Genomic DNA, 25,662 nt, shown 5'->3' on the forward strand with positions numbered 1-25,662 from the left:
CAAGCGGACTGGACACGCAAAAAGCGTACATACTCTCACGTGAACGCGCTCGGCGCCCGTACACATTATATGAGCGCGTCAATATATTTCATCGTTCTCTGTTTACTATTATTTTTCTTGCCTTTGATATATAGATGTTAAGTTTACATATATTTAACAGCCTATCAAAGAAAGCATTTTACTATAATATGACCAGTACAGCGATAGATTCTATCTATCTATCTATCTATCTATCTATCTATCTATCTATCTATCTATCTATCTATCTATCTATCTGTCTGTCTGTCTGTCTGTCTGTCTGTCTGTCTGTCTGTCTGTCTGTCTGTCTGTCTGTCTGTCTGTCTGTCTGTCTGTCTGTCTGTCTGTCTGTCTGTCTGTCTGTCTGTCTGTCTGTGTAATTAGTCTAGTTTGTTTTAGCCTTTTTTCCCCTGTAAGCAGTTATGTAGATTACTGTTGATCCCTTTTAAATGTTTCCCTAAATATGTTTATAGAATTTCTTAATTGGCTTTTAAATTAAAAAGAAAATTCTTAAAGTAAATGTGGAATGTGTGTAAAATACTGGTTAATAGAATGTACGCACACAAATTAAAATAAGTAAAGTGCATACTTTAATTTAAAATGAAATGTTTTTTATGTGTATATTTTCAAAAAGGTTTAATCTAAGATAACATTTAACTTAACAATTACTTGAAAACTATTAACATAAAGACAGGGTATGGGATTAACATTCTGCCCAGTTGTAGGGGCTTCATGGGGTCAGGCTCAAACACATGTGATACCTCCAGTCACACGTGTCACTGAATCTGTAACGAAGGAATAAGTGTTTTGAGATTGCCATCTTATTTTAAAAGAAGGTTACCCAGGAACAAGGTAATGGTTTTCTGTACGTTTCCCCTTTCTTTTTCCACTTCTATATTATTTTCCCCACAATAGTGGCACAGCTCACTAAGGTCATCTATTGAACCAAAATATACATTTATATACAACTATATGAAGGGTTAATTGGGTCTTAGTCATGTGGGAAAAAAGTTACCATGGAAATAATAGCTTGACAATTTGGCAATTACTTATCTCTAAAATGTAATATTGAATTAAAATTTTCTAAATTTGCACAATTCTATAATAAAAAATATCAAAAGGCAAAATATCTCCAAATTATACCTTTTTTTCACACAACTTGATTATTTTTATGCAGTGAAAAACAAAGTACCAGATTCATTCAGCAGTCTCATGGCATTTTTTCCCTGTCATTGTTCACTGTAGAGATATTATTTGCAAACTGAGACTCTCCACAGTAAATCAAAGTCTTGTCACAACTGTGTAAGACCTCTTTAAAACAAATTGTGATGAAACAAAACACTTTTTTTATATGTGTCATACATTTTCTGTTGTGTGATTTAAAAAAAATCCTAACTTGAAAAAGATAGTAAGACAGGGAAGAGTCTTGCATTTTTTGTTTATTTTTATTTTGGCTATGTCAGGTAACACTTATATATGTATTTTTAAGATAGTTATAATGGTTTTCCTAACTGTTTTGGCATGCACGGAGGACTGTGATTTGGCATTTTGGAAAAAAATAATCTGCATAAACTTTAAATAAAATTAGGTGTAGAATTATCTTTAATACTAGAAATAAAAGCAAAAAAAAAAATAGTTTTTTGCTGACCAAATAAAAACTTCAAAACAAAACCATGGTGTAGATCTATATACTTATGCATGAATTAACACATGGTCCTTTAATATGGATACGATAATAATACTAAAAAGAGCATTAAAAAGTCTTGTATATCATTTTGAAAGATGCAAGTACGCAGTGAAAAGAGAAAGAGAGAGCAAAACTGTCCAGAAACATTATTACAAACCATTTGATTGAACCATGCGTGTTGTATTTTATCATATTTTATTAATAATAATAATAATATTTTTTTTCATTATCGGTTTAATGTTCAAATTAGTGTTTTTTTCAGTAGATTATTTGTGTATGTATTATCAAAATTGTAGTTTTTTATTATCATGTAAGCTGTTTGCATTTGGAGAACATTATTTTTTTTTTCTGTGTGAAATACGAGGGATTAGATACTAGCATTGAACAATTTATTCAGCACACGCAACCAGGGTGCATTAACGAGGCATTAACGAGACAGACAGACAGACAGACAGACAGACAGACAGACAGACAGACAGACAGACAGACAGACAGACAGACAGACAGACAGACAGACAGATAGATAGATAGATAGATAGATAGATAGATAGATAGATAGATAGATAGATAGATAGATAGATAGATAGATAGAATCTATCGCTGTACTGGTCATATTATAGTAAAATGCTTTCTTTGATAGGCTGTTAAATATATGTAAACTTAACATCTATATATCAAAGGCAAGAAAAATAATAGTAAACAGAGAACGATGAAATATATTGACGCGCTCATATAATGTGTACGGGCGCCGAGCGCGTTCACGTGAGAGTATGTACGCTTTTTGCGTGTCCAGTCCGCTTGTGGGAGCGAGTTTAAGTTAAACAGTGAGAACAGCGCCTACTAGAGTCACAGAATACGACGGTCGCAGAATTTGGTGTAACACCGGCCCGTCTCTATAGCCAGCTGATGTCCGCTGAGTCTGTATCTGCTCGGGTTGTTGCTCAGACCTTTATTTATCACTGTGTGAAGATAGTCTGCCATAGTATATTGTCTCTTCAGGGCCAGATAACACTGCGTTTTGCTTTGCGGTTGTGTTTGAGTTTCCCAGTGGTGTGTGTAGCTTTTCTTGATCTGGTGTGTGATCTGAGTCAGTGGCAGGAGTGTGTTCAGCTTCTCAGGAGTTGTATCAGAGACACTAAAGCTCTGGGCCAGCTGGGAGAGTGGGTCTGCGCTTCTGCTCAGCTCTTTGTCCTGCAGGGCTTTATAGTGGTATGAGTCCGAGTCGCTGAGTTTTAAGTGCTTTCAGAATTTGACAACTCTTTTCTGAATCTTTATAATCAGAGGGTATTTGCCTAATTCTGTAGATTCCAGTAATCCCAGAAGATCAGCTCTCTCTCTCTCTCTCTCTCTCTCTCTCTCTCTCTCTCTCTCTCTCTCTCTCTCTTTCTATATATATATATACAAGGCAGGATGGATTCATGCTTTCATGTTGATGATGCCAAATTCCAACCCTATCTACTGAATGTTGCAGCAGAAATCGAGACTCATCAGACCAGGCAGCGTTTTTCCAATCTTCTGTTGTCTGATTTTTTGTGAGCCTGTGCGAATTGTTGCCTCAGTTTCCTGTTCTTAGCTGACAGGAGTTGCACCTGGTCTTCTGCTGCTGTAGTCCATCTGCCTCAAGGTTGGACATGTTGTGCGCTCAGAGATGCTCTTCTGCATACCTCGGTGGTAAAGAGTGGTTATTTGAGTTACTGTTGCCTTTCTATCTTGTCTGTTAAAAAACCAAGTAGATCAGCAGTTTCTAAAATACCCAGACCAGCCTGTCTGGCACCATCAACCATGCCACATTCCAAGACACCTAAATCACCTTTGAACTGCAGCAGATCGTCTTGACCATGTCTACATGCCTAAATGCATTGAGTTGCTGCCGTGATCGGCTGATTAGAAATTTAAGTTAACAAGTTAGACACACACAGAGGCCGATATAGGTTTCTGATGATGATATGATAACCTTGGGTAAAAAAATCAGTTTCACGATATCATGGTATTGTAATTACTGCTATAATATAGGTTCTTTTTAAAAGTCTGAGTAAAAAGCAAACAACTTTTTCCCCATTGAACACAGTTTACTTTATTTTGGAAAACATTTATAATATTTTGGAACAGTAAACATGTCAGGCTAAATAATTAAAATAAATAATTGACTGCTGCTATCTTCATTAGTTTCAAACACACAGATTTCTTTACAACACAATAAAAAAAAAAACACATAAAAAAACCTTACATATACCTTAGGAATGGTATAACAGAATGTTTTCCAAACTGGTAAACCTTGAAACGAGTTACCATCCCATGCCTACACACAGTACTGTGCAAAAGTATTTCCACCAAAAAACAGGTCAGGGGTGTAATTTCTGCTGCACACATTCACCAATATAAGATAAGTTAATTATAAGAATATGATAAATGTGATGCTTAAAATTCTTATCAAATGTATCCCACATATGCACTGACATATTCATTTTTTCATACTCACATACATTTTGTTTTCAAGTTCTACATTCACTTCGTTGCTTTCACTTCAGTGAAATTCCCCTTTAGTTCTTCAAAGGCATGTTGAATTGTCCATTCTTGTCCAGTGCATGCTTGCAAAACTAGATAATAGTATGTATCCTGTCCTTGTGCTAATTCAATACATCGGTTTGTCTTTTTGTTTCTTATTTCTTTTCCCTAAAAATAAAGCATTAGCAAAGGATTTTCAATATATACATCCTCAAATTCTTATGGCCAGATTTACTAACAGCTTGCCCCAGCCCGAACTGATTTTGGCATGAAAACGATAGTCTTCTGTCAGTGTTTACTATGCATACAGAGAAGAATAGTACAGAAAACGAGGACACAGCTACAGTATTTATGCACCTGACCTTTACTTTATTTGCACTTCGAGTTTCCTGGTCAGACGAAAAAATAACACATCTTGGTTTACTAATGCTTGCAGTCCTCAAGTTATGGGTATTTGCGACATTATTTTAAGAACAAGGCCCATTTTACAACCTAAATTGCAATTTTCTTGGGCTGATATGGCTAGGAACTATACTCTCATTCCGGCGTAAAAATCATTAAATGTTTTTTGATCTGCATGCTCTCCCTGTTCACGTGGGTTTTCTCTGGGTGCTTGTTTCTACCAAAATCCGAAAATTATTGTTAGCTAACTAAGGTTGCAGGTTCCATCGTTACAAACAAAGTTTGTTGATTTGGCGTTTCTCAAATCTTTCATTCCAACATTCGCAAACTGCATTGCAAACTTATACGCTACATCTAGAATTGTAGTTAGAAGTATAGTTTCTGCTCGTGTGCTATTCCCAGTTATCCCCCCTATGCTCTATTTTTTTCAAACATTCTAACATTTAAAGCTGATCTGATTTTAAAAAACCATTAGCGATCTTCATATTGACAATTGTGTTCCCTTCAAAGTGCACTTTAAAAACATTTATGCCAATTTGAACACAGCCATGGCCCATGATGAAAGCTTTATAGGTGACCTGTTATTTAGGCTATGTAAAATCTCCAAAACAAGGCTCATTTTACAACCTAAATTGCTATTTTCTAGGGCTGATCTGGCTAGGAACTATACTCTCATTCCGCCGTAATAATCAAGGAATGTTTTTTTTTTCACTGCATGTTCTCCCTGTTCGCGTGGATTTTCTCTGGGTGCTTTGGTTTTCCCCACAGTCCAAAAACATGCAGGGGTGCATTTCCGAAAACCATCATTAGGTAACCAAGGTCGCAGGTTCTGTCGTTACAAACATAGTTTTTTGATTTGGTGTTTCCCAAATCCATCGTTCCAACGACCATGCGCAAACTGTGTCTCAAACTTGTACGCTTGCAACTACACCTGTAGTTAGAAGTGTAGTTCCTGGTTGTCTTCTATTCCCAGTTATCCCCCCTATGCATAATTTCTTTTGATCATTCTAACATTTAAACATGGAATGGTTTAAAAAAAGCATTAAAGTCATCTCTCTAAGGTGTAATTTGCTTTCAAAGTGTTTTTACAGTTCAGTTTTAGCAACCTTCAAATTGACAATTGTGTTCCTTTCGTAGTTTTCAGGTAATGTTGAAAACATTTATGTCATTTTGAACAAAGCCGTGGCTCATGACGAAAGGTATAGGTGACCTGTAACTTTAAAGCGGAATTTAGGCTATGTTAGGTCTCCAAAGCTTGTGAAAACTAATATAAATAAATATCTAGCATACGTTAATGGTTTTGATTTATAGTAAGTTATTTATTAACAAATGGGTCTGTTGGTTAGAACATTTCTGCAGTTATGTGAATGTGTGAAATAGCTAATTAATATTACATGGAATATTCTCAATAATATCTGTAAAGGAAACATATATGTGTTGTTTAAATGGGTTTCAACTAATATCCAAAATGAGTGCATGTTTATACTAAAATTAATATTGTATTTTTTAAATGCATGTGCAATAATTTGTAAAAAAATTTTTTTCTCTCTCTAAAGAAGTAGTTACTCCACCTAGCTTAGACTGTCATTATGTAAGTTTTACGTTATAACTAACCTCGTTCAAACAAAGCATCTGCGAAAGAGAAACTACAGATTTTGGGAAACACTCGTCACTACATCGTTCTTTTCCCAAATGACACATCTGAGTACTGCGTTGCAGCTGAAAAGGCTTTCGCTGCGTAAAACTTATGCCAGAATAGTTGGTGGTTCATTCCATTGTGGCAACCTTTGATAAATAAGGAAAATGAATGAATGAATGTTTTTCGAGTGGGTTCAAAGATTCAGAGATTAGTAAATCTGGCCATAAATATAGTGTACAAGAAATAATTTAAGCAATATGTGGTACAACATATTCCATAAAAATGAATACACAAGTCCATACAAGACCATACCTGAGTGAAGTCCCAGTAAATACTAAATCCTTTCTCCTTGGCATATTTACAGTTATATAAAGTCACAGTGCTTCCACTACCAGGATCCGTCAGACAACGATTAGAGTTATAAGTGTGAGATTTAATGCTGCCAACATAAATCTCTCCAGTACGTTTGTAGTAACAACGCTGAGGAAGAAGTAAAAATAAATTTTGCTTTTTGGTTGTAGCTTGAAAGCTTACCCTTAAAATACAGCATACCTGAGGGCCGTAGTAATGACACCCAAAGAGAACAGGTACACTTCCAGGAACAGGTCCTTGATCAATGCAGTGAGTTTTAAGAATGTCATTCTTCAACTGCCATGAAAACATACGCAGCAGCAATTTAGGGGTGACCATAGATCGCCCAGTTGTAGTGAGCTTTTATTATTCTGAAATTGTATCAGAAAAGCTTGTTGCTTACCACACCATAACCCAGTATGTCGTCCCATCTGTCGAGCAGAGGATATACATTTTCCAGATACCATTTGAAGGGCTTACATTTGAGTTTCTCACGTAACTGTTTTCTTTCAGTCACATTACCAATATCAATCCCATGATCCTTTAGGAAACAATTGTTTTATTAAACCGGAATACAAATCAAATTATTAGCTATAATCATGAATGGATTTTTTTTAACTTATTTATATTAACTTCAGCTATTAACTGAATTATTATTGTTTTTTATTTATTTATTTAATTTATATTAACTTCAGCTATTAACCTTCAGAGGCAGATTCCAGGCGATATTCACATTGGATTTATATTCATCCATCCAGATTTCAGCCACTCTCAATGCATTTCGTATCATGAGTTTGCTGAGATCTGGTGAATAAGGCTTATGTGCTCTTTCAACATGCGCAATCTTTGAACATGGCACCACTTCGACACTCCCACCACAGAGCCAGACCTGATTAAGTTATTGAATATGAAATATCAATATCTGCACACATTATTAAATATACACATATTACTTGCGTTACACCAATCACTTACACGTATGCCTAGTTCAACATTTTCACCACCATAAATTGTCATTCCTTCATCCAGAACTCCAATTTCTCCCAGGAACTCACGGTCAGCGACAAGGATACCCATGACTGAAGGACTCCTAACATTGTGGGGTGAAAAATAAAATTAATATGTTTAAGATGATGCCAGTTATTCTGTTCCTTATAGTGACAGAAAACTCTCATTATCAGTCTTGTTCAAAAACATTAATTCCAAAATTACATATTCATATAAAGGTGCAGTTGGTGATTGTCTTCAGAAACATTTTTTGCTGTGCTGGCTGAAAGTCTCTTCACATTCCAATAATTATGATTAAAGTAAATGATCTAAATGTATTTATTTGTATTTGTATAATCTGGGTAAGGCAAAAGACTAAAAATATTTATCCAATTAAATATTGTCAGGTCGACAATTCCCAAGATTCTCATAAGTAGCCCAAACAGTCTGTCAACCAATGTGGATTTGTACACGTACGCACCCTTTTCACGCAGATCCAGAATTTGTGCATGCTTGTGAGCTGCATTCATGTCCATACAAGAGAGTGACAGCAGTAAAAACAAATGCTGAAGGACGACACCATGGTATTTCTTTTAGAGAGGTAATGTTGTTTTAAAACTATTTCAGTCACACAAAGTTTATGTAGATTTGTTGTTTTACAAATCGGTTATATAGACGGAAGTGTTGTTCAGCCACTGAAATCTTCTGGCAAAAGATTGATGCAGGTGTAACCCCAACAGTCCTTCACCACCCAACCTTCTCAGAGCTGGAATCGAACCGACAATCATCCGCATGGGAGTCGGTTGCTCTAACAAAGAGGCTAAAGACCATATCCTCTAGTGTCTGTCGCTAGAGCACCTTTAGAGGTCAGAGGAGTGAGATTTAAGGCTGATTTATACTTCTGCGTCAAACGCTGGCTTAAGCCTGATTTATACTTCTGCGTCAAACACCGGCGTATGCTACGGCGCTGACGCATAGCCCTTCGTCGTGGCCATCGGCGTCGCTGACGTGCACCTCTCAAAAATTGTAACTACACGTCGCAACGACGCGTAGCGTAAGCTCTGTGATTGGTCGGCTTGGTAGCGCTGACGAGTCTGGGCGGGACCGAGAGCCGTGCGAGCGATTGTTTACAAGTGTGGAGTCCCGTGAAGGAGCTCAGGATGGAAAGTTTTGTTTTGTGTTTACCTCATAGTTAAAGTTGTTGCACGTCCGCCAGTTCCTGCCTCATCATGAGCGAGTTTGAGCCACTTGTACATCCCGGAAGTGTTCAGGAAAAGCAAAAAAGTAGCGAAGAAACTCGACACAGAGGAACATTTACACCTCACTGCCCACTAGCGTTTCGGAAGTGTTAATGCAGACCGACAGAGACAGCGTGCAGAAGTATAAATGCACAGCTGCGTGCGTTGCATGCGCCGTGGGTTACGCCAGTCACCTGACGCAGAAGTATAAATCAGGCTTTATGCTACGGCGCTGACGCATAGCCCTTCGCCGTGGCCGTCGCCCTCACTGACGTGCACCTCTCAAAAAATGTAACTACACGTCGCAACGACGCGTAGCGTAAGCTCTGATTGGTCGGCTTGTTAGCGCTGACGAGTCTGGGCGGGACCGAGAGCCGCGCGAATGTCGCGAGCGATTGTTTACAAGTGTGGAGTCCCGTGAAGGAGCTCCGGATGGAAAGTTTTGTTTTGTGTTTACCTCATAGTTAAAGTTGTTGCACACCCGCCGGTTCCTGCCTCAAAATGAGCGAGTTTGAGCCACTTGTACATCCTGGAAGTGTTCAGGAAAAGCAAAAAACAGCGAAGAAACTCGACACAGAGGAAGATTTACACCTCACTGCCAACTAGCGTTTCGGAAGTGTTAATGCAGACCGACAGAGACAGCGCGCAGAAGTATAAATGCACAGCCACGCGCGTTGCATGCGCCGTGGGTTAAGCCTGATTTATACTTCTGCGTCAAACACCGGCGTATGCTACGGCGCTGACGCATAGCCCTTCGCCGTGGCCGTCGCCGTCACTGACGTGCACCTCTCAAAAAATGTAACTACACGTCGCAACGACGCGTAGCATAAGCTCTGTGATTGGTCGGCTTGGTAGCGCTGACGAGTCTGGGCGGGACAGAGAGCCGCGCTATTGGCGCGAGCGATTGTTTACAAGTGTGGAGTCCCGTGAAGGAGCTCCGGAAGGAAAGTTTTGCTCTGTGTTTACCTCATGGTTAAAGTTGTTGCACGTCCGCCGGTTCCTGCCTCAAAATGAGCGAAAACAATCGATTGCACAGGGTGTGACATTTATATGGATACACCTTAATAAACTTATGGGGAATTTCACAAGAAAAAACAATGGTCTGCTTAGTTTTAACATAACTTTATTCTTTCATGAGTTATTTACAAGCCACCTCACATATACTAATGCACCACAAACAGGACGTTAATATCACCAACCATTCCCATTTTATTAATGTGTATTCATATAAATGGCCCACCCTGTATTTTGACTTGTAAGTTCCTGGCCCTAAAAACGAAAATGTAACCTGAAGTTGATAAAAAAAGCTAAACAAATAAATAAAATGAGGAGTAGGCCTAATAGCCTAATGGTTTATGGTAATTTCATGAAAAACTCCCCGCTTATGATTACCTAAAACATACATTTTTATTTTTACATTTAAAATTATAATAAAAAGTTATGCCTGTTGCATGTTATCCGTGCCAAAATTTTACCAACTTTAACGATAATATCCGATTATCTTTCTTTTTTTTTGAGGTAGGAATGCCTTAAAATGTAACTAAGTAACACATGTTGCTACTATTTTTAAACAATAAATGACATTAGATTGTTACATTTAACTTTTCCAAACACTGATTGGGTGATAGGCTATCCGTGAAGCGTGATTACTCGGTTATGCTGATTTCATTGTATTTATTAACCGGTTATATGAATAATATCATCACAGGTTAGGTTGCATGTGTGTACATAGTTTGATGTCTTTCCCTAAACTTTAAACATTTATATTATTTGATATAAAACAATAAAATACAGTTTAAACCACTTGTTTGGCACTGAAGCCATGTCTGTCTGAGTTTATGTAAACGGTATCATTGCTAAAATCAATAAAAGCAAAACATGTGCTTATTATTACTATAAGAAGTATATTACTGCCTTAAAAGTCAGTAACTTAGGCAGTAATGCAAAGTAATAATAAATAAGCGAACATATAGCCTAAATGTAAGGAACAAGAGTGGCCAAAATCAGTCACCGATCAGTCAAAATCCCCCCTCAGTAAAGACATCCTGGCGCCGGGCCTGGATTGATGTGACTATTTTCAATTTCATAAGGGACCTTTTACAGCATCGATAATGTCAATTTTTATTTAGTTTAACATCAAAACATCAGTTAACGGCCCTATTCTGCCTAGCCTGCTCTACTGAGGTGAAGTTGCTTTATTATTATATTGGTTCATTTTTGAAAAATGACGACCTGTGATGCACTCCCTATATTGTTTACCATGCTATTCTGAAATAGCATGTAAGTATGGCCTGGTAATAAATGTGGTTCCTGCACCTTGCCGGCTAAGCATGTCTAAGCATAAAAAGCGCGTAAGAGACTGAGACCAGCGATTCTTGCATGCATGAAATATTGCACATTATGATAAGTTTTGCTTGCTACATAACTGAAAACATGCTAGACATAACAGTTTTTTTTTTTTCAGAACTGTAGTATGATAAAGTTTTATTAAGTTTACTATCTGGCAAATGACATGATCTAGTAGTGAGTCTCTGTCATTTTTAAGGTGCACGCTTTGGACAGCAGAGGAGGGGTTGTGTTTTCAAAGCTATTATGCTAACAGATAGCATTTTGGCACCTTTCAGTCCAGCTCACTGTCCGAATTCAGTCATCATTTAGTTATCTGAGACAAATTTGGGAAATGATAAAAGATTCCTGTAATCCTAGGCCAAAATCTGTGGCGATCAGATCTTTTCCTCATATGAGGTTTCGTCAATGTCAGAGGATTTCAGACGCCTTCTTGCAGTGTGACTTCAGCTATAACAAGTATAACCAGAAAAAAAAAACATTTGACATTTCCCTGCAATTCTTTGGAGTTGTCAGGCTAATTGAATCATCAGATTCAGCGATTCACTTGGTTTTTGGTATGATGCTAGTTTCAGCTGAAGTAAACATGCAGGAAATGTCTGAAACCTTTTGACACTGCTGCTGCCAGAACTTTGTTGGAGGAAAAGTTTGCAGCAATTAAGCTGCTGTCGATGAACATTTCAAACCAACAACCAAAAAACCACAGATTTCGGCCTAGGATTAGCTGAATCTTTCAGGATTTCTAAAATTTGTTTCAGACAAATAAATCGTGGATGAAACAGTGCAGTGTGAGCAGAAGATAAGCAACTGCAATCAATTTGTAAAAAAAAAAAAAAAAAAAAGAATCAAAACGGTCACTTAATCACATAATTAAAATAAATTTCAGGCATGACGTTTTTCAGTTTCAGTAGGCTGTACAACATTTTTGATTATTTTATATCATTTTATTATTTATATTATGTGGATTATTTTTTCAATGTTGCAATTTTATGTTGAAAGTATGAATGTGTCACACCTCAAGAGAATTTAAATGCACTATAGAAAGTCAAAGTGTTTTAAAAGTCGTGCCACTTACTTCCCTGGTTCTGATGGGTCTTTGAGTTTGTACCATTCTGGCCGGAAGCGCTCGTACATGCACCAAAGGCTCCAATCAAATGCATGAGCAGCAGGATTATACTTAATAACCTCCAGTGTGTCAAAAAGCACTTTGTCGAACACTGGTGACAATACAGTTGTCCTGTTTGCTTTAATTTGTGCAAGTAGTGGCTCTGCCCTACAACAACAAAACAGCAGTCAAACTTCATATATATTTATTAAGACCATTGTACTTCTAAGACTGTAGTATAATTTACCATTCTTTATGAACTTCAATGTGGGCATCCAGAATGGCGACCACTTGACCTGTGGCGGCTTCCCAGCCTGACATTCTTGCCTTGGCGAGACCCATCTGCTTTTTGTGTCGCACTTTCTTGATCAAACCAGGTTTGCCTTTGTTAATTAGATCAATATATTTGTCTAAAGGCAATTTCAGATCCTCTACCAAAAAAAAAAAAAAAAAAAGAACAATTCATGAAGAACTAAACCATTCATTAAATGTAAATGTCATTCATTAAATAATGCTGACATGATATTTGACATTTGTGGAATATCCACATAGCAGAATATTAAGCTATTTTCAACTTTGGCCACAGTTGTTTGAGTTCAAGCTAGTCAATAGTGTGCTCTGCTGTTCCTGTGCTTGTTATGTTTTGATCATAGAGTGTCAGGTCTGATTTGGGGAGCTCTTTGTCAAATGTGCTTGTTTTTTTTTAAAAAGATTTAGCTTAAATTTCATACATTTTGGAGAGTGTGGCTTGATAATCTGGTTTGTTGTCCTGAAAATCAGACAGATACAGAGGAGTTTAATTAGAGTTGGATGTAACGTGTTTCAGAAAACCACGTTTCGGTATTGTAATGACATTTTTGAGGAACGCAGTAATGTAATGAATTAATTATAAATTTGTGTAATTTGATTACAGTTACTAAAGTCAATGTAACTGCGTTACTTGTGTTACAATTATAGTTTTTAGAAGAAAAAAAAGCCTAGTTTAAATCACATTTTCTGCTGTAACATCAGTCAATATGCATAGACTTTTAAACTGCTGGAAATCGCAAGCTAAAATGGTTGTTGTCAAGAGTGGTTGCTTCTTCAAGTAGAAATACAGACAAAAAAATGATTGCTATGAAATGCAGTCTATGTCCAGTTTCTAAAGAACTTTTGACTGCTTTTACCATGCTAGACATAACACAGTTTTTTGGTCCAGAACTGTAGTATGATAAAGTTTTATAAAGTTTATATCTGGCAAATGACATGATCTATTAGTGAGTCTCTGTCATCTTTAAGGTGCACGCTTTGGACAGCAAAAAAGGGGTTGTGTTTTCAAAGCTATTATGCTAACAGATAGCATTTTGGCACCTTTAAGTCCAGCTCACTGTCCGAATTCAGTCATCATTTAGTTATCTGAGACAAATTTGGGAAATGATAAAAGATTCCTGTAATCCTAGGCCAAAATCTGTGGAGATCAGATCTTTTCCTCATATGAGGTTTCGTCAATGTCAGAGGATTTCAGACGCCTTCTTGCAGTGTGACTTCAGCTATAACAAGTATAACCAGAAAAAAAAAATTGACATTTCCCTGCAATTCTTTGAAGTTGTCACGCTAATTGAATCATCAGATTCAGCGCTTCACTTGGCCCAACTCGGCCTAAACAGGCTACACTGTATTTTTGTGCTGGATTGGGAGTGATCGTATCTTCTGAATGTGAACAGAAGCGTAGCTGCTTATAATACCGTCTTTTTGTACATATTGCGCATGCTCACATTTTCCATGTGAACGCAGGTGAAAACTGCGAGTCACATGACAAGAACTGACCGATCAGCTTCATTCTTTGTATGGAATATATTTTGGTAGACTAATTAGCTCAGAAAAACAAAGAACACCCAAACACTGGTTTTTCATACTTTGGATATCACTCAGTCCTGTAGCCAGTCTGGGTTTGGGTGGTTTGAAAGATCCACCCCACACTGATAAAAGGTCCAGAATTTGTCCCATACATGAGCTCATTTGGCTGCTAAGCAATTGTAAATTATGAACCCAGTAAAAAAGGCTTCCAATAAATACAAACAATTATAGTGTAATGTCCATTTCGGAAAATAAAAAAAGACTTAATCTAAGTGAAGACATCTTTACTACAAGTAACTTTTATTTAGAATCTTGGACCTTATTTTTGAAAGAAAACAAAATAACCATGTAAAGGTTTAAAAGTAACACATTAAATAATATTATCAAATTAAATTTAATCTTTATATTATTAGGCTATTTTTTGTTATCCATGAACTTTCAAAATTGACTTTTTCTTTACAAAAAAAGATTAGAAAAATTAAGAAGCTCGATATTATTAATATTTATGTTTTTACTTTTTTATTATTCAAATGGCCAAATTCTGACTGGCCAGTTTGTTATTTGCCCAATTAATAACAATAGGCTTGTTTTTTTCAATTAAAAATGTTAACAGACTCCTCTTTTTTTCTAATGACATGATCTAATTTTGTATTTATTAAAATGAATTATCTTTTAAAGATTTCTTTATTCTAAATATTTAGCAAATGTTTTTGGTAAATCAAAAAGTGTAGTTATTATGACAATCCCATAAGCTAATCCAGCTAAAAATAGCTTAAAATTTCACAAAAATGCAGCATTTAAATCTCATAATCAAATATAAAATAAGGTAAATAACTGCAAAAAAGTTCACTTTTTGAAAGAAGGAATCACCCCTTTAATCAGTCTGGATACGGGCCTGTCATGGTCACAGGTATCCAGGTATTTCTTAATGTCTTGTTTTGTTAAAAAAAAGACAGACAGGTTTGGATCAAGTGATGATGAAAGATTTTTAAGATATGGGTCAACTTTTAATTTTTAAACTTTTGAACTTTTTGAAATTGTAATGTTTTTCAGTGAATATTAAATTACTGAAAGAGCTGCAATTTATTTTCTATTTCTTATAGGTATATTTTATGTATTTTAAAAGTAACTTCAAAGTAAAGTTATTAGTAATATCATTAGATTACAATTTTCCAGTGGTAGTTAGTAATTTGTAATCTATTACTTTTAAAAGTAACTTACCCAACACTGAGTTCAACAAAGTAAAAATCTAAATATTGAAAGATTTTTCATGGCAGAAAATTAAAGGTTTAGTTCTACATGAGTAATATTGACTCGTGATTATTTGTGCATTAGTTCATTCATTCATTTTCTTGTCGGCTTTGTCACTTTATTAATCCGGGGTCACCACAGAACCGCCAACTTATCCAGCACATTTTTACGTAGCGGATGCCCTTCCGGCTGCAACCCATCTCTGGGAAACATCCACACACACACTCATACACCACGGACAATATAGCCTACCCAATTCACCTGTACCGCATGTCTTTGGACTGTGGGGGAAACCAGAGCACAGAGGAAACCCATGCGAACACAGGAAGAACATGCAAACTCCACACAGAAACGCCAACTTAGCCGAGGTTTGAACCAGCGACCTTCTTACTTTGAGGCGACAGCACTACCTACTGCGCCACTGCGTTGTCTTTTGTGCATTAGTTACAAAACATACACAATTCAAAATAGAATATAGAAAAGTATGATCTGGGTTTGGCAAAAATACACTGAAATATATTTTAAAATAAACTAATATCAATATAAATGACAAAATACAGAAGCCACAAATGTGTTGAAATAAAATACTGTATTTTGTGGAAATACTACAAAATACTTTTACAAAGGAGCATGACATTTCTTCGCAAACCTTCTTTCAATGGGCAAATTTGATCAGTCCCTTCACTATTAAACTGACTTTCTCTTTCATTTAGCATAAATTTTGTACAAATTTCATAGAAAAAGTCCTGACTTGAAGATGATCTCTTTAATCACTGTAAAAACCATGTAATGCAGATAATGAATTGGTATATCTTCATTGTGTTTCCATCCATTGCCTGGCCAGTGAAACCGCAACAATCTCTTAACTGTGTTATATTTTAAAGGGTGATATAAAATATTTTATTGTTTTAGTTTTTTAATAAATATAGTTTTTGTTTTTTGCAATTGAAATCTTCAATACTTACTGTAAAAACATGATTTCTGAAAACAACTAAAATCTCCAGTTTTAGTCATTTTCATAAATCATGTTTTTGCATTTGTACGCTTTAATGCATATTGAACATAAAACATGATATCTCTAAAAAAATTAAGATATCTCTTTTTGCCAAAAAACTCTTTATATACATTGTGTCTCATATACTGTATTGTGACACTTTGACATCTCTTCAGTACATCAAGTCTGCAGATCAGCCACTGGCATCTGAAACAGCCATTGAAGTATTGTAGGAATGTTGTTTTGTTATTTTCTTTACATCACATCAGCAATCTGTCTAAAACTAGTATTTGTACAGTATACTTATTCTCTCAAGATTTTTTATTATTTCTTCTTTAACTGGAAGAGTCTCAGTTTACCCCCTTAGTGAACACCAGTACCTCACCTTTAGTTGTTTTTTTATTTCTAAAGTTCCTCTGCATTTCCACCTGCAGCACTGAGACAGAATGATTATGTGCTGAAGCCTCCACTTACTGTTCTTAAGGACATATTTTATTCCATCGCTTTTCTTAAGCAAAATGCTTTTAAATTGTACACTAAACTAAATATGCCTGGATTATTGACTTGCTCCCAAATACACCCGTTACATTTGTTTGTTATTTTCCTTATGTGAGTTGCATAATTTCCAACCATATATATATATATATATATATATATATATATATATATATATATATATATATATATATATATATATATATATATATATATATATATATATATATACCCCATAAAATACTATTAGTTATTGTATTGTATTGAAATACATATTTGAAATACACGTATCATACTGCACATCCCTAGGTATGACATCTTCATAATTTTATGAATCACATAAGTGAAACATAACATATAACCATGTAGTGTAAAACTCACCATTAGAGCTGTTGTCATCTACCAGGACAATCTCCTTAAGCAGATGAGCAGGAGTTTTGTCAATGATGCTCTGAACGGCTCTTTTAATGACTGACAGAGCCTCATTCAGATAAATCAGAATCACACTAATGGTTGGCAAGTCCTTCGGATAGATCTTCAGAGAACATCTGCAAATGTATACCATTTGAACTATGAACTTAGATACAATTTCTTACTTTTATTCAAATCACTATATCATGAAGAGGGCAAAGTTTTCCACTGAACTAAAATATATTTGCCTGTCATCGAGGGGGTATATACTGTATAAGCTATTACGTTACATGAAAACATACTATATTAAACACTATAGTGTTTGGAAGCATATTATAGATAATTACTTGAATTAAACTGTCATAGTTATCATATTGCTGCTGTGGTACAACACAACTATAGTAATAAACAAATTGTTCAATGGCCTTCAGTTTTCTACGCTATAATTATATGTTATTTATTACAGTTTGTCAGTTTATTATACTTCAGTATTCTGTAGCATTCATTAACAAAGAGTTGTACGCATTATACAATTTACTACGTGGTTCAAAAACATGTTTATTAAAAATTACTATAACGTTAGTAAGAAGTCGGACATTTCCTTGCAGCGATTACATGGCAGGGTACTTTATTTGTATTCTCCTGGATTTTGTATAAGTGTGTTGGTGTTTGTATCTCATTTTTATGTAACACGTTAACATATTTATACACAGCTAGTTCAAAAAAATGTTGTACACATGGATTTATTGAATAAATGTTTATTACATGCTGCCTTTTCTTCTTTATGAGCAAAACTTTTGTAAGTCTACTAAAGCGGTTCGGCATTTCTTATTTTGGCCGATTTAAACAATTATAAACAACATAAAACTAAAATATATTGATGTTCTGGGATCTGTTCTTCGTACATGGATTACTCAGTTAGCTGGATTTGGTTTATGACGATTTCACACGATCCAGGATCGTTCCATTCAGTAACTATTTTTAACTATATATATATATATATATATATATATATATATATATATATATATATATATATATATATATATATATATATATATATATATATATATATATCGAAATGAAAGTACAAAAACTGCCACCTAGTGGTGCAAAGAGAAAACTTATTGATATGAACTTTTAGATCGCTTTAGTACAATTTGTGTATGTTAATGCACAATATGTGACTTTTTTAAAAGCAATAATACATTTATGCAGTCATAAACATGTTTTGACAGTTTATATGATGGTGATTTGATGCTTCACAAAAGTTGCAGACGCCTTTACCAATATCAAAATGCTTTTGTAAACAACCAGTTATTCTTTATATTGATTATAAAATGGCTACTATAATACTACTATGATAAGGAAAATCCGCTCTAACTGTAAAAATAAATCAATTGCTTTTGATACATGAAAGGGCTAAGCACGCAGCCCACAGCAATGTGTAAAGTTATTGCGTATCATATTAAACAAAACATTTACTGCTAATTTGATGTAATTTTGCTCACATGGAAAATTGAATATAAATCAGATGATGTCATTACGCTGCTGGGCCGTCAGCCAATTGTTGAAGTGTTGATCATGAATTTGAGGATCGATAGATCTGTCCTTCATAACACACGCAGTGATCTCAGATCAGTTCATCCTGACATTTTAATCTGATTCGCGAACTATCAAGATTAAAAGATTAAAAGATCCAGGATCTGCCAAATTGTCTAAGATCATTTAAGCGAGGTACGAAGAACAGACCCCTGATAGCAATTCCAGTGTAAAGAACCACTTCCTGCCCTCCATCTCTATTTCACGCGCCATCAACAACGTCGATGTGAAAACAACCTATTTAAAGATACTTGTGCGCTGCTGTGCATGCCTGTATGTGTAATAAGCAACATGTATGCACGTTGTAGTATTTTGTTTAAAAAAAACTAAGAAAATCTGTATTTATTCTGAAGAATGTCTGAAAAAGCAGCCAATTTAAATGTTATCACTCGATTAAATGGGCATTAACAGTGATTATCAGCTGATAGATATGGGCCAGTAAAGGCCTTCTGTGGCTACAGGTAGGCTCAGAAGGCTGTTATCATCCATCTACGTGGTTAATCTGCTATAGATCACATACGGCTGTGGTCAGCAGGTAACAAGAATTATTTATTTTTTTATGATTTGAACCTTTATTGATTTTTCTTATTTTAAATAATGCAGATGAATAGCAAATATGGTCCTAACTCTAAGATCCACTCAAAGATCAGAGATCTACTGGAAGAATTTCAGTTTTTAACAATCCTCTGTCTGCTAGCATGATACAGCTCTGTATCCACTGTGATCCAGCTTTATTTATGTGGCTTAAGGCCCTGGGGCCACCAAATATGTATAAGCTTGGGCAAAAGACATACTAGGTCTAAATATCTTTACAAGTCATTCATGCACCTCTCTCCAAAAATATTGGACTTCTGGGCATTGCCATAATATGTAAAATAGCTCACCTGCTTCTGCTTGGCTTCGCCAGCATTCTGGATTATTTTTGCTCTAAACAGTCTCATAGGAGTCCAGTTAAATCAATGTACAATTTTAAACTGTGTAAGACGTGTTCTAACATCTCTAGAACGAGAATTATTTATATTATTTATTAAATTTCCAATTAGTTGTTTTTTGTTAACGTTGACCCCTACCCCAACCCTTAACCCAACCATCAAAGTAATGTAAAAACAGATCTAGGGTGCATTTCCAAAAAGTATCGTTAGCAAACTAAGGTCACAAGTTATGTTGTTACAAACACTGTTTGTTGATTTGGTGTTTCCAACTGCATCGCAAACTTGTACGTTTGCAACTACACCTCTAAAGTTGTTGTTAGAAGCAGAGGTCCTGCTTGTGTACTATTCCCAGTTATACCCCCTATGCCCTATTCCTTTTGAACATTCTAACATTTAAACTTGTAATGATTGAAAAAAGCCTTAAAGTCATATTTATTAGCTGTCATTTGCTTTCAAAATATTTTACAGTTCAGTTTTATCGATCTTCATATGGACAATTGTGTTCCTTTCGTAGTGCACTTTGAAAACATTAATGTCATTTTGAACACAGCCGAACCTCATGACGAAGAGAGCTATAGGTGGCCTATGATTTAAAAGTGGAATTTATGTTACGTCTCCAAAGCTTGTGAAAACAAAATATAGCCTAGCATACAGTAATGCTTTTACTTTATAGTAGGTATCTGTATAAGAATCTGTACTGTATATGACATGGGCCTGTTGGTTAGAACATTTCTAAAGGGTTGAAAGTGTCAAATTGTAAAAGTAGATTTTTCAAAAAAACAACAACAACAACAACAACAACAACAACAACAACATTATAATTAAAAATAGTAATACTACTACTAATAAAACCAATAATAATAATCATCATCATCATCATCATCATTATTATTATTATTATTAACATTATTATTAGCATAGGATTTGTTTTAATTTCTTAATATTTAGCCTCATTTAAATTACAGCTATTAACCTTTTATATGATTTATATATGAGTTTAGAATATGTGTTAGCTTTTTGTAGGTGATTTTATGTTTTTGAATAAAACAATAGAATATGGAATATTCTCAATAATATTTGAAATGGAAAATAAGTAATTTATGTTTAACTAACATGGTTCAAATAATGGATCTGCGACAAAGTAGCTACAATTTTGGGAAACACTTGTAAATACATCAGTCTTTTCTCAAACGATGCATTGTATTTTGATAGTTTAGCCGCCAGTTATGTCATTGTTTGGGTAATGCACACCTAGATGCACCCTAGAGTCCTCTCTATTAGTAAAGCTAGTTAACCACAAGAATTATTTATAGTATTTGTTATATTTACCATTTACCATGTTTACCCCTACCCCAATCACCACAGTAATGTAAAAACAGGTCTGGATTTGGAGTCTTCTCTATTAGTAGGGTTGATTAACCATGTGGATAGATGATAACAGTCTTCTAAGCCTACCAGTAGGTGCAAAAGGCCCCTTCTGGCCTATATCTATCAGCTGATATGCAGATTTAGTGATTTGGGGGCAGTTCCAGCCATGGGGCCCAACAATCCTAAACCGAAACCATTTGTAGTTTTATTTATTTTTTTATTATTTATTTAGCTGTTTTTTTATATCACAAAATCTCATTTTCCATGTTTCATCTTAATGAAATCTCTACATATAAAATGATTTGTTTTCTTAAAATGAATTCATAACAAACAAACAAAAAAAGAATACATTGAAAACAATAAATTGTTTTAAAACTCAGTCTTTAGCTGACTTGACTGCTGGACTGCTAAATGATTGGCGGATGTAAAAGAAATTTGTGTAGATGTTATAATTACGTTAAAATTTAATTTTGTTAGACCCTCACCATACAACATATGACAGAAAGAGATGTTATGTGTATAATTTATACTTCTAGGTATTTATTAAGCGGCTGGAAAAAGCAGCAATCGACATACACAGTATAACAAAAAATACCTTTGTATTCCTTTGTGTTTAACAGAAGAAAGGTTTCAAATAGGTTTGGAACAAATGAAGCAAGCGTAAACGATTGTCCTATTTCCATTTAAGCATTAAAATAACACATTGTGGTTATTCACTGACATGAAAAAGTTTTACACATAAATGACAATGTATTTAAGAGTTTTTGTTGCAACTTCAAAAAAATTTTGTTTTATGTAACTCCTGCCATGCAACCCCTGGTCTGATTCGTAGTAGTCTAACTTAAATGAAGTAACATAACCTGTTTTGTTTATATCCTGAAAGTTTATGAAGCTGAGGTTTTTACAGTAATTGCCATGCAGTGACCATAAGGTATGTAGCATAACTTGCTTTCTTGGCAACTTTTGACAACACTTATAACAAGACCTGCCACTTAAACAACAAAGAACAATATTATGTATAATGGTTAAATAGATTATAAACTATATTAAACTAGACAACAGTATTAAAACAGTTACCTGGGATCTCGAGTATCAGGGATTGTTCTGTTCAATGGTAATCTGTTACTGAGGAAAACATTGTATCCAAACTCCTGAAACAGTTTCTCTGCTTCCATCTGTTCCTCTTCTGTCAGTTCAGCTCCCCAGGTTTTGAAAAGAGCTGACTTCGGATATAACTTCTTCACCTCAGTTTTCTTAGTGATTTTCTGTTTCACAACAGCCTCTTTGACATTTTGGTTTTTGATGTTAATGGCTGAAAATGGAAGTATATTACCATTTAGCCATTGTTAACTGTTAAATGTTCAAGTAAATTCACTTAATTTACCTGACAAATCTTTGTTTCTTACATTACAGACATCAAAATAAATCTTAGATAACTTCATTAATTTGTTTTAATGAGCACAAACTCACCTATTTCATGAACTTCATCTTCTATCCTCTTTAGCCTTTGAAAAAGCTCTATCTCCTCTGGCTTCTGTAATGTGCTGTCATTATTCCTCTCTGGTCTGATAAACGACACGTTCACCACACTGTACACTATGATACCAATAATAAATAACACGCTGACCCTCGCTCCAATCCTCATTTTCAAAATGTCTTTATGCGTTCATGGAAAATAATACCATTGATACGAATGATTATTTATAGAGCTGACTGTCTGCTTTGATTTATATAGTGCAAGACGCTGTGTATGAAAGCAGTGGGAGTGGTTATAGTTCACTGAATGATGCAGGCTTTTTTGATGAATTATCTTTATTTATTTTTGATATTAGTTCTACAAAATGTGTTCACATTCACATAATTGCTAAATTATGTTAAATGTTGAATTAAAAGCTAGTTTTAACACTTTAGATGTTCCATATTATTTTAGATGTTTGAAATTAATTTATTAAAGAAAGCTGCTTTTAAGTTTAAAATGATATTTAGGTGATGCCTCCTTTAAATGTTTTGAATAATAAAGCAGTGATAAACTGTGATTATGCCAGTCAGCACTTTGCTGAGTTTGCCCACAGCCTTCCGGTTGTGAACACCTTGATGAGCTGGTTCATGTTTGTTTACATTGGCAGATTAGTTTCTGCTTACGTTATTTTAGCCGTGCTGCTTCCAGTACATTGATAACAATAAAACAGATGAAATTTTGATTTAAAGCTAAGCTAAATCCTCACTGTTAAATCAACACTGCTCAATGCAGCTGCATCTGAATCCACTTTGGCTATTGTAAGGATGGACAAAAAAGTGTTGTTATTCTCTTAGTGAAGTTTATTTATAAACTAATTTCGAGAGGATCACGAGCTTATGATTGCTAGTGGCTGGATCCGCATTATCCAATTCTCAATGCACCTATCAGACCACTCTTAAGCTACTACAAATACGCTGGGTTACGTACCACTGCTATCTTCGTTTTGAAGAATCCCCCCTTTCAACCCTACTTCATCTTCCTAGATGGGTGACACAGTGACACAGTGCTTAGCACTGTTGCCTCACAGCAAGAACATCTCTAGTTCCAGGCTTCACCAAACCCGCAGACATTTGCACTTTTTCCCCTTGCTCACAGTTTCTTCCCACCGTCCAAAAACATGCAACTTAACTTAATTGACTAATCCATATCGGCACCATAGACATGCTCCTGGTAAGTTATCTCTTAGGAGCAATCACTATCTGTTCATTAGATAGCATGGGAGTTCTCGAGATCTTCCATCTTTCCCCTTAGCCTTACACCTTCAAGCTAAAGAGAATTGGGTAAGGGTAAGGGCTAAGGGGTAGAATTGGGATTGGGCCTAAAGATGTTTAGCAGCTGAGCATGCATGTGTGTGTAATAAGCAGCAAGTATGCACGTTTTAGACCCGTCACCTATGGGGGAATTAACATATCGCCTCTAAAAGTGCATGGAAAGTGCGTGAAAATTGCAAAAATAGCTTAGATGTATTTTTTTAATTGCAAATGCCACAAAAATCACCCTGCACAACTAAGTTAAAGTTAGATTTTGTAACAACAGTAAACTAATTTTTGTTATAAGGTCTGGTTTTGTGGTAGCTGTACTTGAAAATTATAATCTTATTATATACTATGATCATGTCAAATATAATCTCAATTCAAGTGATGAAAGATTAGAACAGTAAACAGAGAGCTGCAAGGCCACACCTGCTTAGTATAAATGCTTAAAAAATTATTTAGTTTAAAAAATCCATTAGAAATTTAAAAGTAATCTAAAAGTAATCAGATGTAATTAGTTACTTTACTTTTGAAAAGTAATTGAAACGGTACACTACTCATTTCATTTTAAATAGGGTAATTTGTAATCTGTAATCTATTACATTTCCAAAGTAACCTCCCCAACACTGCGTGTTGTTAGGACACAATGTAATTCTCTGTCTTGGTGAAATTATAACCATTATGTGCTATCAGGCCCACACGGAATTACTTGTGTATATTTATATTTATTCAGTTTTTAAACTAATTTCAGTATAATTATTGACTAATATGTAAATGTTCATATAGTTTATTTATATTACAGTTTGTACAGTAATATTTTCTGTCTTTTAGTAGAGATATTATATAGAAGACTTGCTTTGTTCACCAAATAAAGTGGATCTAATTAGATTTGCATTGTAAAAATTAAATACAAGTTCAAAAGGTATTACTTTTTAGTTAATATATTAAGGTTTTGGTTTTAATACTCCCAAAATCATTCCACATAAATCCGCAGATTTTTAACCAAATTCTGTGCAGAAACTGCAATAAAAGTCCGCATATTCTGTCTGGACCTATTGGTTATAAGAATAAGAATATAGCATACGATTCTACAGCTATAAAAAATGTCTCTATTAAACAGTTTGACAAATAAAATATAATAAACTAAAGCATTATGAAATTTACTTAATACTTTCCAAATGGACGATCTTTCATACAGCTATAAAAGTCCATGTTGAAATTTTATTGAAAATGTTTTATACCTTAATAGTTTTTAATCAGCAAGTAAATTCAAACTAAACTAAATTTTTATCTATCTCTTTAAAGTAGGAGTGCCCAAAGTTGGTCCTAAAGGGCTCGCCTCCTGCATAGTTAAGCTTCAGCATCTTTCAACACACTTGCCAGGAAGTTTCTAGTATACCAAAAAAAAAGAGCTTGATTAACTGGTTAAGGTGTGTCTGATTGGGTTTGGAGCTAAACTCTCCAGAACACCGGCCCTCCAGGACCAACTTTGGGCACCCCCCGCTCTGTTGTGACATTCTCCTTTGTTGTTTATTGGTTTACTTTTCTTTCAATTTGATCCGTTCATGGCTGCCTGTGTTCAGTTTCCAAGGTTACTTTTTATTTGTTTGGTCATTGATTGATTAGTGTCTGCACCTGTGTTTTTATATGTATATAATATATAGGCTTGTCTTTTTAAGCTGTTTCTCTTTCAGTTCATTGCCAGAACTCGTCTGTTGTGTGC

At 35.0% G+C, this 25,662-nt stretch overlaps 1 protein-coding gene across 2 annotated transcripts; it reads right to left on the reverse strand.

Moving 5' to 3' along the window:
* Positions 1-3,243: 3,243 nt before the first annotated feature.
* galnt8a.2 (polypeptide N-acetylgalactosaminyltransferase 8a, tandem duplicate 2) lies at positions 3,244-23,756 on the reverse strand. Of its 2 annotated transcripts, XM_073942991.1 has the most exons (11): positions 22,638-23,756; positions 22,245-22,479; positions 17,236-17,402; positions 12,526-12,709; positions 12,249-12,446; positions 7,578-7,692; positions 7,306-7,491; positions 7,006-7,143; positions 6,804-6,899; positions 6,564-6,731; positions 3,244-4,378 (listed from the first exon to the last, which is right to left on the reverse strand). In XM_073942991.1, the coding sequence occupies exons 1-11, from the start codon at positions 22,810-22,812 to the stop codon at positions 4,211-4,213; spliced, it is 1,830 nt and encodes a 609-aa protein (XP_073799092.1). In that variant the 5' UTR covers positions 22,813-23,756; the 3' UTR covers positions 3,244-4,210. The 2 variants fall into 2 exon arrangements, with proteins under 2 accessions (XP_073799092.1, XP_073799093.1); XM_073942992.1 differs by lacking the exon at positions 7,306-7,491.
* Positions 23,757-25,662: the final 1,906 nt, after the last annotated feature.

This window comes from Danio rerio, chromosome 25 (genome assembly GCF_049306965.1).
Source record: "Danio rerio strain Tuebingen ecotype United States chromosome 25, GRCz12tu, whole genome shotgun sequence".
NCBI lineage: Eukaryota > Metazoa > Chordata > Actinopteri > Cypriniformes > Danionidae > Danio > Danio rerio.

Excerpts from the sequence above, each read along its gene's own strand:
- galnt8a.2 (XM_073942991.1), bottom strand. The coding sequence starts at position 22,812 with ATGAGGATTGGAGCGAGGGTCAGCGTGTTATTTATTATTGGTATCATA. Across the intron at positions 12,447-12,525 it reads ATTGAAGTTCATAAAGAATG|GGCAGAGCCACTACTTGCAC; the intron begins GTAAATTATACT and ends TTGTTGTTGTAG. Across the intron at positions 7,144-7,305 it reads CCTGGAATCTGCCTCTGAAG|GATCATGGGATTGATATTGG; the intron begins GTTAATAGCTGA and ends TGTTTCCTAAAG.